Below are 16,375 nucleotides of genomic sequence, written 5' to 3'. Positions count from 1 at the left end.
TCAAACTTAAAGGGAACAGACCTGTGATCTGTTAGAAATGGGGTCTTTGGTTGGCAGTGAGGTTACACCCTGTCCAAGCAAGGACCCTCACTCTAACCAGGGTAAAGGAGAATCACCCTTGGTTAACCCCCGCTCACCTCCTTGGTAGCTTGGCACAAGCAGGCAGGCTTAACTTTAGAAGCAATGTGTAAAGTATTTGTACCAACACACACAATAATTCAATGAAAACACTCTAAAATTACACAGCACAGGTTTAGAAAAATAGGTAATATTTATCTAAACAAAACAAAAACAAAACGACAAAAATCCAACATACACAAGTCAAGTTATGAATTTTCAAAGAATAAAAGTCTTAATCCTTAGAAAACAGTGAGAATGCTGTTATTTCACAAAAGTACCTGGGTAGCTTCAAAATAAAGCAGCACGGGTGAGTGTGCATCGAAAAAGGCCAGAGATGCAACGATTTCTCACTCCCAAGCGAGACCGTGCATTGTTCCTGTTCTGGTTGGGTCGCATGCGTTGTTTCTTCTCTCCCGCAAGAGAGCGATGCGTTGATTCAGACAGGCACCTCAGGTCTGGACGGGCTTTGCGTTGTTTTTCCACACCCAGCGATGTTGTGTTGAAAACCTGGTTGTACAGTATCACAAAACCGTGCTGTATGGGGTTTGCGTCGTTATCATCCTCCATTAGCAGGTGTTGCACGTCGTTTCTCCAGCTGCGCTGCATCGATCTTCCAACCGTGATGCAGGTGGAGCATTGATTTCAGCTGCACAGCCGGCGGCGCAACGTTTATCAGCCATGTCACAGAAGGTGCGTCGAAAATTTCCCTGCACAGCGGTCTGTGCGTGGATTTTCGGTCTCTGTTGGCCAGCTTCACCTTTCAAGGGCCCAGGAACTGTATAGGGCACCACTTGGCAGGGCAGGAGTCTCAGCAGAGAGTCCAGGTGCTGGCAGGGGAAGTCTTTGATGGCCCTGCCACTTCAACAAGAGGCAAGCTCAGTTTAAGCCCTTGGAGATTCTTCACAAGCAGGAATGCACAACAACGTCCAGTCTTTGTCCCCTTTCACAAGCAGAAGCAGCAACTGCAGGATAGCTCCATAAAGCACGGTCACAGGCAGGGCAGCACTTCTCCTCATCTCTTCAGCTCTTTTCCTTGGCAGAGGTTCCTCTTAATTCCAGAAGTGATCTAATTTTCAGGGGTTTGGGTGCCCTTCTTATACCCCTTTCTGCCTTTGAAGTAAGCCTACTTCAAAGGCCAAGCCCAGACTCACACCATGGGGCTGGAGACTACATTGTGTGAGGGCAGGCAAAGCCCTTTCAGGTGTAAGTGAGCACTCCTCCGCTCCCTCCTAGAACAGATGGCTCATCAGGATATGCAGGCTACACCTCAGCTCCCTTTGTGTCACTGTCTAGAGAGAGGTGCAAATAGCCCAACTGTCAAACTTACTCAAACAGGGAATCCACAAACAGGCAGGATCACAGAATGCTTTAAGCAAGAAAATGCCTACTTTCTAAAAGTGGCATTTTCAAACACACAGTCTAAAAAACAACTTTACTACAAGGTGTGTTTTTAAATTGTGAGTTCAGAGACCCCACATGTCTATCTGCTCCCAAAGGGAATCTGCGCTTTAATAATATTTAAAGGCAGCCCCCATGTTAGCTTATGAGAGAGGTAGGCCTTGCAACAGTTAAAAAACAAATTTGGCGTTATTTCACTGTCAGGACATATAAAACACATAAGTACATGTCCCACCTTTAACATACACGGCACCCTGCCTGTGGGGCTACCTAGGGCCTATCTTAGGGGTGCCTTATATGTATAAAAAGGGAAGGTTTAGGCTTGGCAAGTGGGTACACTTGCCAAGTCGAGTTCGCAGTTAAATGTGCACTCACAGACACTTCAGTGGCAGGTCTGAGCCATGCTTACAGGGCTACTAATGTGGGTGGCACAATCAGTGCTGCAGGCCCACTAGTAGCATTTGATTTACAGGCCCTAGGCACCTGTAGTGCACTTTACGAGGGACTTACTAGTAACTCACATATGCCAATCATGGTAAGCCAATTACACATACATTTTAAATAGGAGCACTTGCATTTTATCACTGGATAGCAGTGGTAAAGTGCCCAGAGTAACAAAAACAGCAAAAACAGAGCCCAGCACACCAACAACCTGGGAAACAGAGGCAAAAAGTTAGGGGAGACCACTCCAAGGACGCCAAGTCTAACACAATCTAAAATTGATGGGCAGCGAGTAAAACATAACACTCTCCTCGTATCTCAGAAAGCAAATACTTATAGGTATTCAGGAGTGCGTATGGCCCTAATTACCATAGACGTAGAGTTATCCCTCAATGATGACAGACATCAGAGCAAACACTTCCTAAGCTGACTATTCTGTTGGCAAGGACAGACTTCATGTCTGGCACTCGACTTTGGAAGCAGAGTTGGCCCATGATCGCTTTTACCCAGGCCTAGCTCCTGTGCTAGGGCGGAGGAGCCTCGCCCCCCTGCCAGCAGCAGCAGCTGCAAACCTTTTACTATAAAACAATAATAAATCATGTTTATTATTGTTTTATAGTAAAAGGGGCAGGGCCATGGGTTATGACGGGGATGGAGCAGGAGTGCACAGCACTCCCCCTTAGTATGCCTGTATGTTTGGCCGCCTGTCTCGGGCTGGCCAAACACAAATGCGCACTGGGCTCTCACAATGCCGGGTTGGAGAGAGCAGGTAGAGACTTTCACTCTGCCTCGGAGCGCACTGGTTGGGTGCTGCAGCCAATCTGTAAGCTGCTGTCATGCTTCCAGCAACATGATAGCAGCGTTCGGATTGGCCGCAGGGCAGGCTGGGAGCCTGTGCCTTTAGATGCAGCGGAGGAGCAGCGCGGTGGTGGCGACGAGAAAGGTAAGTGTTTTTTTCTTTAATTAATCCCCCCACACAAACGCCGTCCCGCCCCTTCAAAGTGCTGCAACAAGCAGCTCCTGCTTTTACCTCTCCTTTTGATTACCATCCCTCTCTTGCCACACACATCAGAGCTGCCTCTCCCTTGTCATCGACAGTAGCACTACCCATCTGTACTGCAAACAGGAGAGCAAAACCTGGCTTCATGGACTTATCCTTATATATATACATTTTAGGCTTTATGTTCATCTGCCTGTCTGTCTCTGTCTGTACATCCATTCCACCCATCTCTCTTTTCTGTTTATGTCCCTCCATCCTAGTGCCCTCAGCAAGGTGTCTGGCTCACTCACTTTCACTCTCAAGTGGCATTTTCGAATTCTCGCTCTGGGTAGCAATTTTAATGTTACTGTTTATCACAGCAGGCAAATTGATGCACCACCTGCATCACAGCTGGGAAATCAATGCATCACCTGATTTGCAGCTGGAAAAGCGATGCAACACCCGCTTGCAGCTGATGAAAACGACACAAACGCCATGCAGCATGGATTCTCGTCATCGTGCGCCTGGATTTTGCACACATCATTGCTCTGAATCAAAATCGATGTGAACCTGCCTGGACCCAAGTGCTCGTCCGGAAATCGACACATCGCTCTCTTGCGGGAGAGAAAAACTACGCATCACATACCTGACTGGAGAAGAAATGACGCAGGGCCTCAGTTGCGAGTAAAGAACCAACGCATCGCTGAATTTTCTGACGCACACTCACCCGTGCGGCTTTATTGTTGACGCAAACCAGGTACTTTGTGTAGCAACCACACTTCCATTGTTTTCTATGGAGTAAGACTCTTTATTTTAAAAAATTCATAATTTTACTTGTGTATGTTGGATTTTTGTCATTTTGGTCTTGTTTGATTTAGATAAATATTGGCTATATTTCTAAACTGGTGTGGTGTCCATTTTGTAGTGTTTTCAGTGTATTACTGTGTGTGTTGGTACAAATACTTTACACATTGCCTTGGAGATACGCCTGACTGCTTGTGCCAAGCTACCAAAAGGGTGAGCAGTGTTTATCCTAAGTGTATATCTCCATTGCCCTGACTTGAGTGAGGGTACCTACTTGGACAGAGTGTAAACTGACACCCAACCAGAGATCCCATTTCTAATAGTTTGACTGTGGAATAGTCTAAACTCCTTGAGTCTAAGAGTTTTTTGTAGCTTTTCTTGGTATCTTATAGGGCAGTGTTGTACCAAAGGCAGATAAGAGGAGGTGGTGGGAGTTAGAAAAGGAACAGGTAGGGTCTTTGTAGGTCTTGAACTGTTCACAAAGAAAAATCATGAATGTCTTTGTGTATGGAAGAGTTTAACTGGGGGCAGTTTGTATTGGTGAAGACATGTTCGAATGCATCCATATTGAGTTTAGACCAAACGCATTTAGTGCCCAGTGATCTATAAGACCTGAAATTCTTATATTTTTAGCAAATTGCTCTGTCCGAGCTCCTCTTTCACATCTCTTGCCCACACCGTTCAGTCCAGGTCCAACTCTTCTAGATCATAACTGTAACCTATATCTTCTCTTAAGTCAAGACTTGTCACTCACCACTCATATCAACAATCTCTCCTCCACGTTCTTTCTTCTGCTAAAGGCTTTGCAGCATATCCCTCCCTGCCTGCCAAGCAATTCACACCACTCATCTGTACAGGGCACAATTCTGAGCCACTTGGTTTACTCTAGCTCCCTGAATCTCAACACTCCCAGTTTTATCATCTCTCACCTTCAGTATATTCATAACACTACTGCATGACTTGCCCTCAATTTTCCGCTTCATCTGCAACTTTCCTTGCACTGAATTTTCTTCATTGGCTACTAATTGTCGAAAAGAAGATTTTCAAATCCATGTGCATACCCTTCCAAGGTTACCATTGTTTAGGTCCTCCCACAACAAAAGTGTCATCCCTACCTATGATCCAGAACACTTTGGCCCATATTTATACTTTTTGACGCAAAACTGCGCTAACGCAGTTTTGCGTCAAAAAAATTAGCGCCGGCTAACGCCATTCTGAAGCGCCATGCGGGCGCCGTATTTATTGAATGACGTTAGCCGGCGTTAGCCGCCGGCGCCGTCTGGTGTGCGTAAAAAAAAACGACGTACACCAGGCAGCGCCGGCGTAGGGGAAAATGGAGCTTGGGCGTCAAGAAATGGGGCAAGTCAGGTTGAGGCAATTTTTGCGCCTCAACCCGATTTGCGCCATTTTTTTTTCACTCCCAACCCCCATAGAAATGACTCCTGTCTTAGCAAAGACAGGAGTCATGCCCCCTTGCCCAATGGCCATGCCCAGGGGACTTCTGTCCCCTGGGCATGGTCATTGGGCATAGTGGCATGTAGGGGGGCACAAATCAGGCCCCCCTATGCCACAAAAAAAAAAAACTTACCTGAACTTACCTCATTGTCCCTGGGATGGGTCCCTCCAGCCTTGGGTGTCCTTCTGGGGTGGGCAAGGGTGACAGGGGGGGTCCCTGGGGGCATGGAGGGCACCTCTGGGATCCTTCAGAGCCCACAGGTCCCTTAACGCCTGCCTTTTGCAGGCGCTAAAAAACGGCGCAAAAGCGGCCGTACGTCATTTTTTTTTGACCCGCCCACTCCCGGGCGTGATTTTTGCCCGGGAGTATAAATCCGACGCACATGCCTCGGAGTCGATTTTTTAGACGTGAACGCCTACCTTGCATCTCATTAACGCAAAGTAGGTGTCCACGCTAAAAAATGACGCTAACTCCATGGACTTTGGCGCTAGACGCGTCTAACGCCAAAGTATAAATATGGAGTTAGTTTTGCGTCGAAATTGCGTCAAAAAAAACGACGCAATTCCGGCGCAAACGGAGTATAAATATGCCCCTTTGATCCTTCACTGCATGTCTCCAGGCGATTCCCAAACTTAAGCAAGTACATGTGGGATGCCAGTCATTCTTGGTGACAGCCACAAGATACTGGAGATCACTAACCAACTCTCTGCATGGCTTCAACTAACTGTTATCATTTTGTAAAGCTTTAAAAACCTGTTTCTTAGTTAGATCTTGCTAATTGATTCCAATTTCGTATTGCAGATAGTTCTGAGCACCAGGGTGCCAGTAGGAATTTGAATGCAGTATAACCCCTTACAATTACACATACAAATACAACATGTACATCATGAGGAATGACCTTCCCCTATACTTCCAAAGATATTCAAGTTGTAATAATTGGCACAGTGGTGAAAGATGAATTTGACTGTGCCACAGAAAACCACTACATCAATATCCCCTCTCAGTATTCCACAAAAACAATACAGACCACACACATCAGTGCATCAAATCAACACAAACTTTCATTATACTTATCGTCACACCCACTCTCAAGACTACACAAATACAAATCCTGACCAATCTTTACCCCTACATTCTCACTCTTCACAAACATCTACCACAAGCACCCCAACACAGCAACATTCATTCACCCGCCCCTCATCCATTGCACAATTTAGAGCCTTACATAATGATCCACATGCTCCTCCACCACCCCTAACCCATACTACTTCGACACTGAACAGACACAAACAAAATAAACAACATGCCACTCGTAACAACTTTGCATCCCCTTGTCTATTACATAATAAGGCTAACCTACCAAAAAAAGTGCATTCTTTATGTCTCTCTCAGCCACCAAGTCCACCACCCTCACACACAGACCCAACAAAATGCCTCCTAAGCCTGCTGGAAAAAGAACACTATATTGAAAACAAGACTATTGTGACCTTCACACAGTTATCAAAACTAACAACAAACCTGCTGCAAGCTAAGCTCAAAATATACTGCTCACCCTTCTCCTAAATAAAACAACACCGCCACTAACACACTTTTTCTAAATTGCCAGCTCATAAATGCTCGGTCACTCTAAAAAAACAAGGATCACATCTACAACCTGTTCACAGACACACAACCTGGCTTACTATTCATAAACAAGTCATGGTTGGGAGATCACATGGCCCCAGTGTTGAATGAAGCCCTTACTCCAGACTATCAAACCATCACACAAAATGTATAGGCAAGAGAGGAGGTGCACTAGCTATTATATTCAAACAAGCAATAAATCTCAGTAAAACAGACAACATTTCCATATAAGGTTGTGAAGCCCTCCTCAACCAGATGCCACCATACTCCAACTTCCTCCTGTAACTTTCTCCTCCTTTACAGACCTCAACCTAACAACTCAACATTCCCAGACGCTTTTCTAGATACAGTCTCAAACCTTATTACATTATACTCAAACCTATGCATTCCTGGGGACCTAAACATTTGGTTTGACAAACCCAATATGTCCCATCCAAAAGCTATCACCACTGGCCTGGTCGCATTGAACCTACATTAGATTGTACACAATCCCACACACATCGCTGGACATTCGCTGGACACATCCTAGATGTAATTTTTGCTAAGCCTGAACTGGTTACCGTTCATTACATCACGCTAATCACATGGTCAGACCACCATTTGATAACTTTCCAACATAAAACACCACAAATCAACACACCACACAACTACTTACATACATGCACCTATCGACCTTGGAGCAAACTCACTTTTGACGACTTAGAAACACAACTAACAGCCAACACAGATCTAGATACAATTAATTCTGTTCCAAAACGTTTTGAGTGACTACAGGAAGCTTTTGATATCCTAATACCACTGAGAAAAACTAAGCAGGGCAAAAGAAAACCAACATCTTGGAGAAACACAGAACTTAAAAAGATAAAGCAACAAATCAGAAAGTTGCAGCAGACCTGGCTCAAAACAAACAACAGACAAGACAAACTGCAGTTACACAAATGTAACAGAATATACAAATCATCAATCAAAAAAGCTTTAAAAAAGGTACTACTCAGACAGAATTCAAAATGCTAAATCTGCAACCAAAGAATTTTATAAAATTCTCAATGAATTTCAAAAACCTAAATGCATGGAAGGAAGTCATCCCACTACTCAAGATTTTACAAACAAACTGTCAACTCATTACAAAACCAAGGCAGACACATTGGACTCCTATTTAAAACAGAGGAAAACCATTAGCACCAACCCCTTTCCTAAAAATACCCTCTAAGAATAAACCAACCAAGCCCCTACAGTCCTTCAAACAAACTTCACAAGGTAACTTTTTGGATTCGGTCAAAGCAAGCTGACCTTCCAGTTGCCCTTCCGACCCTTGCCCACCACACATCTCCAAGAACATTCTTTTATCCACTTCTGCTGCCACATCTGTAAGAAGAATCATCAACAACTCTTTAACTAAAGGAACGTTTCCTGTAGACCTGAAAAAAGCATACATATGACTGTTATTAAAGAAAACAGACCTAGAGCCCCAGGACCCCAACAACTACAGACCAATCACAAATTGACCTTTCCTTGGCAAAGTGATAGAAAGAACAGTATTCGCTCAGATGTCACAATTCATTGAAGACAATTCCATACTTTCAGACTACCAAACTGGATTCCGCCCAGGAAGAGGCATTCAATCAGCACTCACAGCAATCTGGGCTGATCTTAAAAACACAGTCCACCGCAATGGAGTTGCTGCACTACTTCTTTTGGACCTCTCAGCTGCCTTTGATACAGTTGACCATGACACCCTAATTCAAATACTCCACGAAGCCGGCATAGATGGGACTGCTCTCGACTGGATTACGTCCTACCTTCAAAAAAGAACTAAAATCATCTATTCTCCCCCCTTCTCTTCCAAACCCTACCTCACAAAAGCAGGGGTCCTACAAGGATCAATCATCTCACCTTTGCTTTTCAACATCTACACAATATCATTACCAGAACTGATCAATGATTTTCAACTCACATGCTACAACTATGCAGATGACACACAAATACTACTTAAATTAGAATGTCCCAAAAACTTTGAAAACTCACAAATCTTCAGTTGCCTCAGAGCTGTTCATCAGTGGATGACTTGGAACCATCTCAAACTAAATGCCTCCAAAACAGAAATACTCATACATGGTGACTGGAAAAATTATGATGTTCTGTGCGCCTGGCATGACGATCTCTGACCACCTCCTCAATTATCCGAAGAAGTTAAAAACCCTGGAATTACCATGGACTTCAAGTTAACAATGAATGCCCAAGTGGGCAAATTAGCGCGAACAAGCTTCATCACTGTGAAGACTCTACAACGCATATTCCCCCACCTCGGATTTCAAAAAAAGGTGCAGGCTACTATCTCGCTTGTACTAACCAAACTGGATTATGCCAATAGCCTCTACCATGGATCATCTCTATCTAATATGAAAAAACTACAACGTATTCAGAACTCCGCTGCCAGACTACTATTACATGTAAAGCCACAAGCCCACAGCTCACCTGCCTTGAGAGCACTACACTGGTTACCCGTTGCCAGAAGATGCGCCTTCAAGCTGCTCTGTATCACCCACAAAGCTATACATGGAACAGGACCGTTCTTTATCAGAAACAGAATAACCACATACATTCAACAAAGAAACCTCCACTCAAGATTGGCACCCTGCCTTAGAACACCATCATACAAGAAAAAGACTATAGGTGGTACATCCTTCTCCGTTCAAGCAGCCAAACTATGGAATTCATTACCCCCAAATAAAAGATCCACAGATGACTATCTTGACTTCAGAAGACTACTCAAGAGTTAGCTCTTTCCTTCATAACCACCATACTCAAACAGCTATGGACTTCATATGCCTGTGTTGAGAAATATTTTTAATCTGATTATGTGTATATTCTAGATATGTATAGTTGTATGTATGTGTGTGTGTGTGTATATATATATATATTTATACATATATATATATATACATATATATATATATATATATATGTTATTCTACGCTTAACATGTTCATAGGTCATTGCATAGCTCCTAGATAAGTTGTTATAATAGATACTTTTGAATCACTGCTCTCATTTTATATCATACTGATCACATTTTTTTTATCATAGGCATTTGGCTATCCAAAAATTGAGTAAAGATAAATAAATGTTAGAAAAGTACACTTATTAATTAACTTCAAATATTACAAATCTTGAAAGTCTGTGTTTATACAATACTACTTTTCTTCTCATATTGTACCCATTATAATATTCCTTGAACATATATTCCCTTACTATGTATTTACATTTCTATGTATTTATTACTCTAGTCCTACTGTACTAGAGAAAAATAAAATAAAAATAAAATAAAATCTATAGATAAAATTCAAATTATGAATAAGTAAATAAAAAATAATATTAATAATAATAATGAATAAATAAATAAATTAAATATAAATAATGATAACAAATGTGTATACATATATATAAATAAAATTATAAATGAAAAATATTATATTTTTACTCTCTTGTAAGCTTTACTTACTCTGACTCATCCCAAACCCATTCTACTACATTCATCTCCTAAATAACCCTGCCTAAGCTCTTCCCTCCTCTTCCATATGTAACTCACCCAAACCTCAGTTTACTACCATGATCTTTCAAACAACCCTGCTAAATTCTCCCTCATTTATCTCACCTTTGATTCATCCAAAACCCCTCCTGTTACTATGATCTCCCTAACCCTTTCCACAGACTCTTCCCTCCTCCAAGCCCCCTTTACTTATCCCAAGCCTCATCCTATTACTATAAACTCCCAAATAACACGTCTGGATTCTTCCATCTTCTACCCCTCCATTACTCTAGTCATTCCAAATAACAAACTCACATATCCGCGGCTCAAATTAACTCATAATAATACTAAAACTGTACTCATATTTCCCCATACTAATCCACCAATATTTCCTTTTGGGTTCCGGAGAGCTTTGACGCCTCATCAGAGGTAGTAAGCACTATATAAATACTTTTACTAATCATTTAGATACAAGCTAAGGCAGAGTAGGACACAAAGTCTTATGGAAGGCTGTTCTCTGGAATAGAAGAGGCCATGTGGATTGTCACCTCCTAAAGGAAGGCTGCACTGGCTTTCCACAAAATCCTGCATGAAACAATGTGTCATCTACAAATGTGTAGGGGAACACCCCAACCCTTCTTTAAATCGGCAGCAAAGTCCCCATATGTATTCCCTTTAAACCAGAGCGTCTATTGTAAATCCCAGGGGGTTGGGTCCACGCCAGATTTTCAAGATACCTGCCGGCTCCATTAAGAGGTAAAGTTTGTAAATGTATCTTAGGTGAATATCCTGAAAATTAGTCATGGGTGGTCCAGAAGCAGTACTGTAAAGGGTGCAGTTTCAATCAAATACATTCATTCTGAAAAATTCTATCTACAGACATTTAACCATGGGCTTTCTCTGAATACTCAAGATTCCATGGGGGAGCAGGTCAAGATGTGGCAAAGAAACAGTCAAATCTTGTGAGAGGAAAGAAATATCAAATAAAATGCAAGTCAAGGGGAGTTTGCTGTGAAGTAAGAAAGTGCTGTTAAGTTACCATGCCCTCCAGTTATTCTTTGAAATATTGGTATTTCTGCTCTGTCTCCAAAATCATCAGCCTGATTAACTAGAGCATCCTTTATGGTTTCGTATCCAGTCAGCACCACCATTTTCTTGGGTCCAAAATGTACAGTGAATACGTTGCCATGTTTCTCGGAGAGCTGAAACAAAAGAAGAAATTACTTTTTTGGAAATTTGAAAGTTGGGAATCAGATGAGTGATAAATAACAAATGTGACAAATCCATAATTCCACTGAAATGCAGGGGCCGCGGAATCAAATCATTTATGTTGTCCTTACTAGATCTATCAGAAAAAACTCTTTCTGATACCTGTACTAACAGCTGTAAAGGACAAACTAACATCAATCATGATAGACGGCTTTGAAATCTTTCCAGGAAATCTCGGCAAAGCCTGTCAAACAAGGCATTGTAACATCTACCAACATCGTTTTAAACTTTCTAAGCACACCTCTCAAGCCAAAATGTGAATGGAATTTGGTCTGAAATACCAACAAATAGCTCTAAAAGTGAGCTTCCGGCATACAGCTACGAACTAGAGTGCCGAAGGATCTTCCTTAAAAGCACACATTTGGCAGAGATGAATTCAGAAGGTGGCTCCCACCAAAACCTATGACGACTTTATTTGACACCTGCATAGATATTTTAAAGCATGGGCAAAGTGCGTAACTGCCCAGGGCCCCCATCTCCTAAAGGACACCTAGGAGAGTGAAATTTCACTCCAGCTCACTTATGTATTTCTGCACCTCGACCCTTAACGTAAAACACATTAGTGTTCAGCATCACTGGACTTGAATTAGCAAAGCATTCATATTTGTTGCAATCAGGTGCACCCAAAATATTTCTTTTCCTGGTCCTTAAGATGACACTGATCTGCACTAGAGGCCCCAAAGCTACATGATCTATGGGAAACCCATCCATCGTAAAAGGGTGAAAATTGAAAAAGGTAAATAAGTTACTGATCCAAAACGATAAACAAGCATTCCAAAGGAGAAGTCATCTTGGTTGATCATAAATAGATATAATCAATATGCATCTTAAAAACAGTTATTGGGAATACTACAGGGAGTGCAGAATTATTAGGCAAGTTGTATTTTTGAGGATTAATTTTATTATTGAACAACAACCATGTTCTCAATGAACCCAAAAAACTCATTAATATCAAAGCTGAATATTTTTGGAAGTAGTTTTTAGTTTGTTTTTAGTTTTAGCTATGTTAGGGGGATATCTGTGTGTGCAGGTGACTATTACTGTGCATAATTATTAGGCAACTTAACAAAAAAAAATATATACCCATTTCAATTATTTATTATTACCAGTGAAACCAATATAACATCTCAACATTCACAAATATACATTTCTGACATTCAAAAACAAAACAAAAACAAATCAGTGACCAATATAGCCACCTTTCTTTGCAAGGACACTCAAAAGCCTGCCATCCATGGATTCTGTCAGTGTTTTGATCTGTTCACCATCAACATTGCGTGCAGCAGCAACCACAGCCTCCCAGACACTGTTCAGAGAGGTGTACTGTTTTCCCTCCTTGTAAATCTCACATTTGATGATGGACCACAGGTTCTCAATGGGGTTCAGATCAGGTGAACAAGGAGGCCATGTCATTAGATTTCCTTCTTTTATACCCTTTCTTGCCAGCCACGCTGTGGATTACTTGGACGCGTGTGATGGAGCATTGTCCTGCATGAAAATCATGTTTTTCTTGAAGGATGCAGACTTCTTCCTGTACCACTGCTTGAAGAAGGTGTCTTCCAGGAACTGGCAGTAGGACTGGGAGTTGAGCTTGACTCCATCCTCAACCCGAAAAGGCCCCACAAGCTCATCTTTGATGATACCAGCCCAAACCAGTACTCCACCTCCACCTTGCTGGCGTCTGAGTCGGACTGGAGCTCTCTGCCCTTTACCAATCCAGCCACGGGCCCATCCATCTGGCCCATCAAGACTCACTCTCATTTCATCAGTCCATAAAACCTTAGAAAAATCAGTCTTGAGATATTTCTTGGCCCAGTCTTGACGTTTCAGCTTGTGTGTCTTGTTCAGTGGTGGTCGTCTTTCAGCCTTTCTTACCTTGGCCATGTCTCTGAGTATTGCACACCTTGTGCTTTTGGGCACTCCAGTGATGTTGCAGCTCTGAAATATGGCCAAACTGGTGGCAAGTGGCATCGTGGCAGCTGCACGCTTGACTTTTCTCAGTTCATGGGCAGTTATTTTGCGCCTTGGTTTTTCCACACGCTTCTTGCGACCCTGTTGACTATTTTGAATGAAACGCTTGATTGTTCGATGATCACGCTTCAGAAGCTTTGCAATTTTAAGAGTGCTGCATCCCTCTGCAAGATATCTCACTATTTTTGACTTTTCTGAGCCTGTCAAGTCCTTCTTTTGACCCATTTTGCCAAAGGAAAGGAAGTTGCCTAATAATTATGCACACCTGATATAGGGTGTTGATGTCATTAGACCACACCCCTTCTCATTACAGAGATGCACATCACCTAATATGCTTAATTGGTAGTAGGCTTTCGAGCCTATACAGCTTGGAGTAAGACAACATGCATAAAGAGGATGATGTGGTCAAAATACTCATTTGCCTAATAATTCTGCACTCCCTGTATAGGGAGAAATTAATGGGCCTTGATTTGGTCACATTTGCTGAGAAGATGGAAATGCAGATTTTTAAATCAGCATCAATTTCGAACTTGTCACCAACCCATAACCTTTCGTTTGAAAGGGTACCACCCTCAGCTTGTGACAGGATTAATTCAATCTATGACAAGCGCTAAAAATGTCTTTCTTTTAAACTGTGTAAGGTTAATACTTTCAGTCTCACTTCAATATGTTTCGCATATACTGCAGCTCAACACAAGTACTTTACAAGTACTTGGTAACCAAACAGCAGAAACCTACCTGTATAAACTCTTAACCCAGATTTTCAAACTCTGAGTAAATGCACTTTTATGAACTGGTTGTGACTTAGAGACTCTGTTGCTTATTTTAAATGTCTGATTTGATGGTAATTATTAACAAAAAAAATTGGAATCTGGAGTCAAGACGGAAATTACTTCATGGAATTAGTCCCCGCCAGATTCCATGGGGGTCCGTTTTTCCACGCCCGGTCTAGGAACGAGGGGCTAAAAGATCAATTAATTCCTTATTAATTCAGACAAATGAGTGATCTCTGATTAGCAAAGTTTTTTTCTTATGGAAATTGCACTAGCTGTTATTACATTCCACAAAGAATATGCCATCCTTTGGAACCATCCATGTTAACATATGTTGATTGAGCACATTTCAACTTGGACGCGTTTCTGTTAACCATGTCAAAGGCAATTAACATCAAATAACACTGTGGCTTTAAAATAATATTTCCTCTGTGAAGCTTTTTTTTATTATACTTTTTTTATTTTACTCAAGAGTGGCTTAGACAGCAGATAGATACATTATGTGCCTATATTTATTGTCACTGTCTCTCAATAATTTGACAACAAGTTTACGCTAGTGGAAGAAAGAGGTTAACACACTATCCAGGGTTACACATGCATGGTCAGAAAGAAGCAGAGGACACTGAAATTGTCACAATTCTGATTTGTGGGGAAAAAAATAAGTTAAAAAGAGTTCTATTGTGATAGTCTGAAAAAACTATACTTTGCTGTTCGAGTTTTAGTGTTCGATATTTAGTGCAGGTGAGGAAAAATAATGAATTTCCTAGTGCTCTGATCCTCCCCCCACGGTCACGTGACTCTTACCTGCATTAGTGATTTGTGCATGTTTTTGAGGTCCACCACGTTGAGGTTACCAATGAAAGGCAGCGGGGTTGGTCCGGGGGGCATTTTGAGCACTGACTTTTTAGAGTCATTCCAAAAATAAAATAAAAGTACTATACAAGTGACCAAGCACAGCAGAGAGCTGGTGCTCATGCTTTGTAGAAGAAAGCTTAGGACAGTCATGGCTGCAACCAGAGGACTCCACTGTGCACTCGACCATCTGCTGGAGTGTGGAAACCTTACCCGGGAAGCCTTTATATAAAAGCACATTCCATTCTCCTTAAACGCCCTGATCCTAACAGGCCACACACTTAACTGTTTCAGCACTCTCAGGTGAGTGTTTCTGCACCTTTCAGCTCTGATACAAAACATTGAACAGGAGAGTGATAGCACTTCTCAGGAGCAAATAGGTACTCCCAATAGAGAGTACCAATTAAAGCACTGATGTGATCATCATAACCCATAGCGCCTTGGTACACAAAAAGTTCAATGAGTAGAATAGAGTACTATGAAAGTGAGGGACCGGGTTCAATTCCTGATGTCTGCTGAGCATCCTTTGATTCTGGGCAAAACCACTTAATGTCACTGTGTCTAAAAACATGAACTACCTTGTGTAATGTAACCGGGTGCTCATGTAAAGCTCTGCAACGCATGTGGCTTAGTGCACCCTATGTAAAACTGTGAGAAACTGTAGAAGAACTCAATTAAATAGAATACGAAAGCCCCCCCAAGACCTGTGACATATTATCATCCTTTCACTTGAACAATGTTAACACGCTCCATATTATCACTTGTGTCACAAAGTCCATGTCCTGGTACAAGCTCTCCTGCCAGGCGATGCTGCTTGTAGTAAAGGAGGGTTATTAACAAATATTCTCCAGTGAGGAATTGCAGCTATACACAGGCAAAGGGAGTTCAATACTTTAGGAATGATCATCAATGTATGGAGCTCACTATGATGGTGTACAACATACTTATTGGCATCACAATGGCAGGCCATGGTGTACCTACACCAGACTGAAGGAAACAGTAAGACACCAGCTGACCAATCCAGTGATAAACTGTATGGGAAGCAACAGGGAAAAATCACAGCAATAGGGCAAAGCCAAATCAAAGTGCAAGAGGAAGTCAGTAGAGTCAGGCAAAGGTCAGGATATTTAGGGTGTGTAACGGGAGAAAATAATAAAAGT

General features: G+C 42.0%; 1 protein-coding gene across 1 annotated transcript in view; it reads right to left on the bottom strand.

The window, feature by feature from the left end:
* Positions 1 to 15,368, bottom strand: part of LOC138261159 (cytochrome P450 2K6-like) — a 102,717-nt gene extending 87,349 nt beyond the window's left edge. The window contains exons 1-2 of the mRNA XM_069209860.1: positions 15,168 to 15,368; positions 11,390 to 11,552 (exon numbers count right to left, since the gene is read on the bottom strand). Of these exons, the coding sequence (XP_069065961.1) occupies positions 11,390 to 11,552; positions 15,168 to 15,368 (364 nt within the window). The remainder of the gene's footprint in view (positions 1 to 11,389; positions 11,553 to 15,167) is intronic.
* Positions 15,369 to 16,375: the final 1,007 nt, after the last annotated feature.

This window comes from Pleurodeles waltl, chromosome 10 (genome assembly GCF_031143425.1).
Source record: "Pleurodeles waltl isolate 20211129_DDA chromosome 10, aPleWal1.hap1.20221129, whole genome shotgun sequence".
In the NCBI taxonomy this organism is placed as follows: domain Eukaryota; kingdom Metazoa; phylum Chordata; class Amphibia; order Caudata; family Salamandridae; genus Pleurodeles; species Pleurodeles waltl.
The sequence above is the reverse complement of the archived record's forward strand: the minus strand, read 5'-3'. Positions and strand labels throughout refer to the sequence as shown.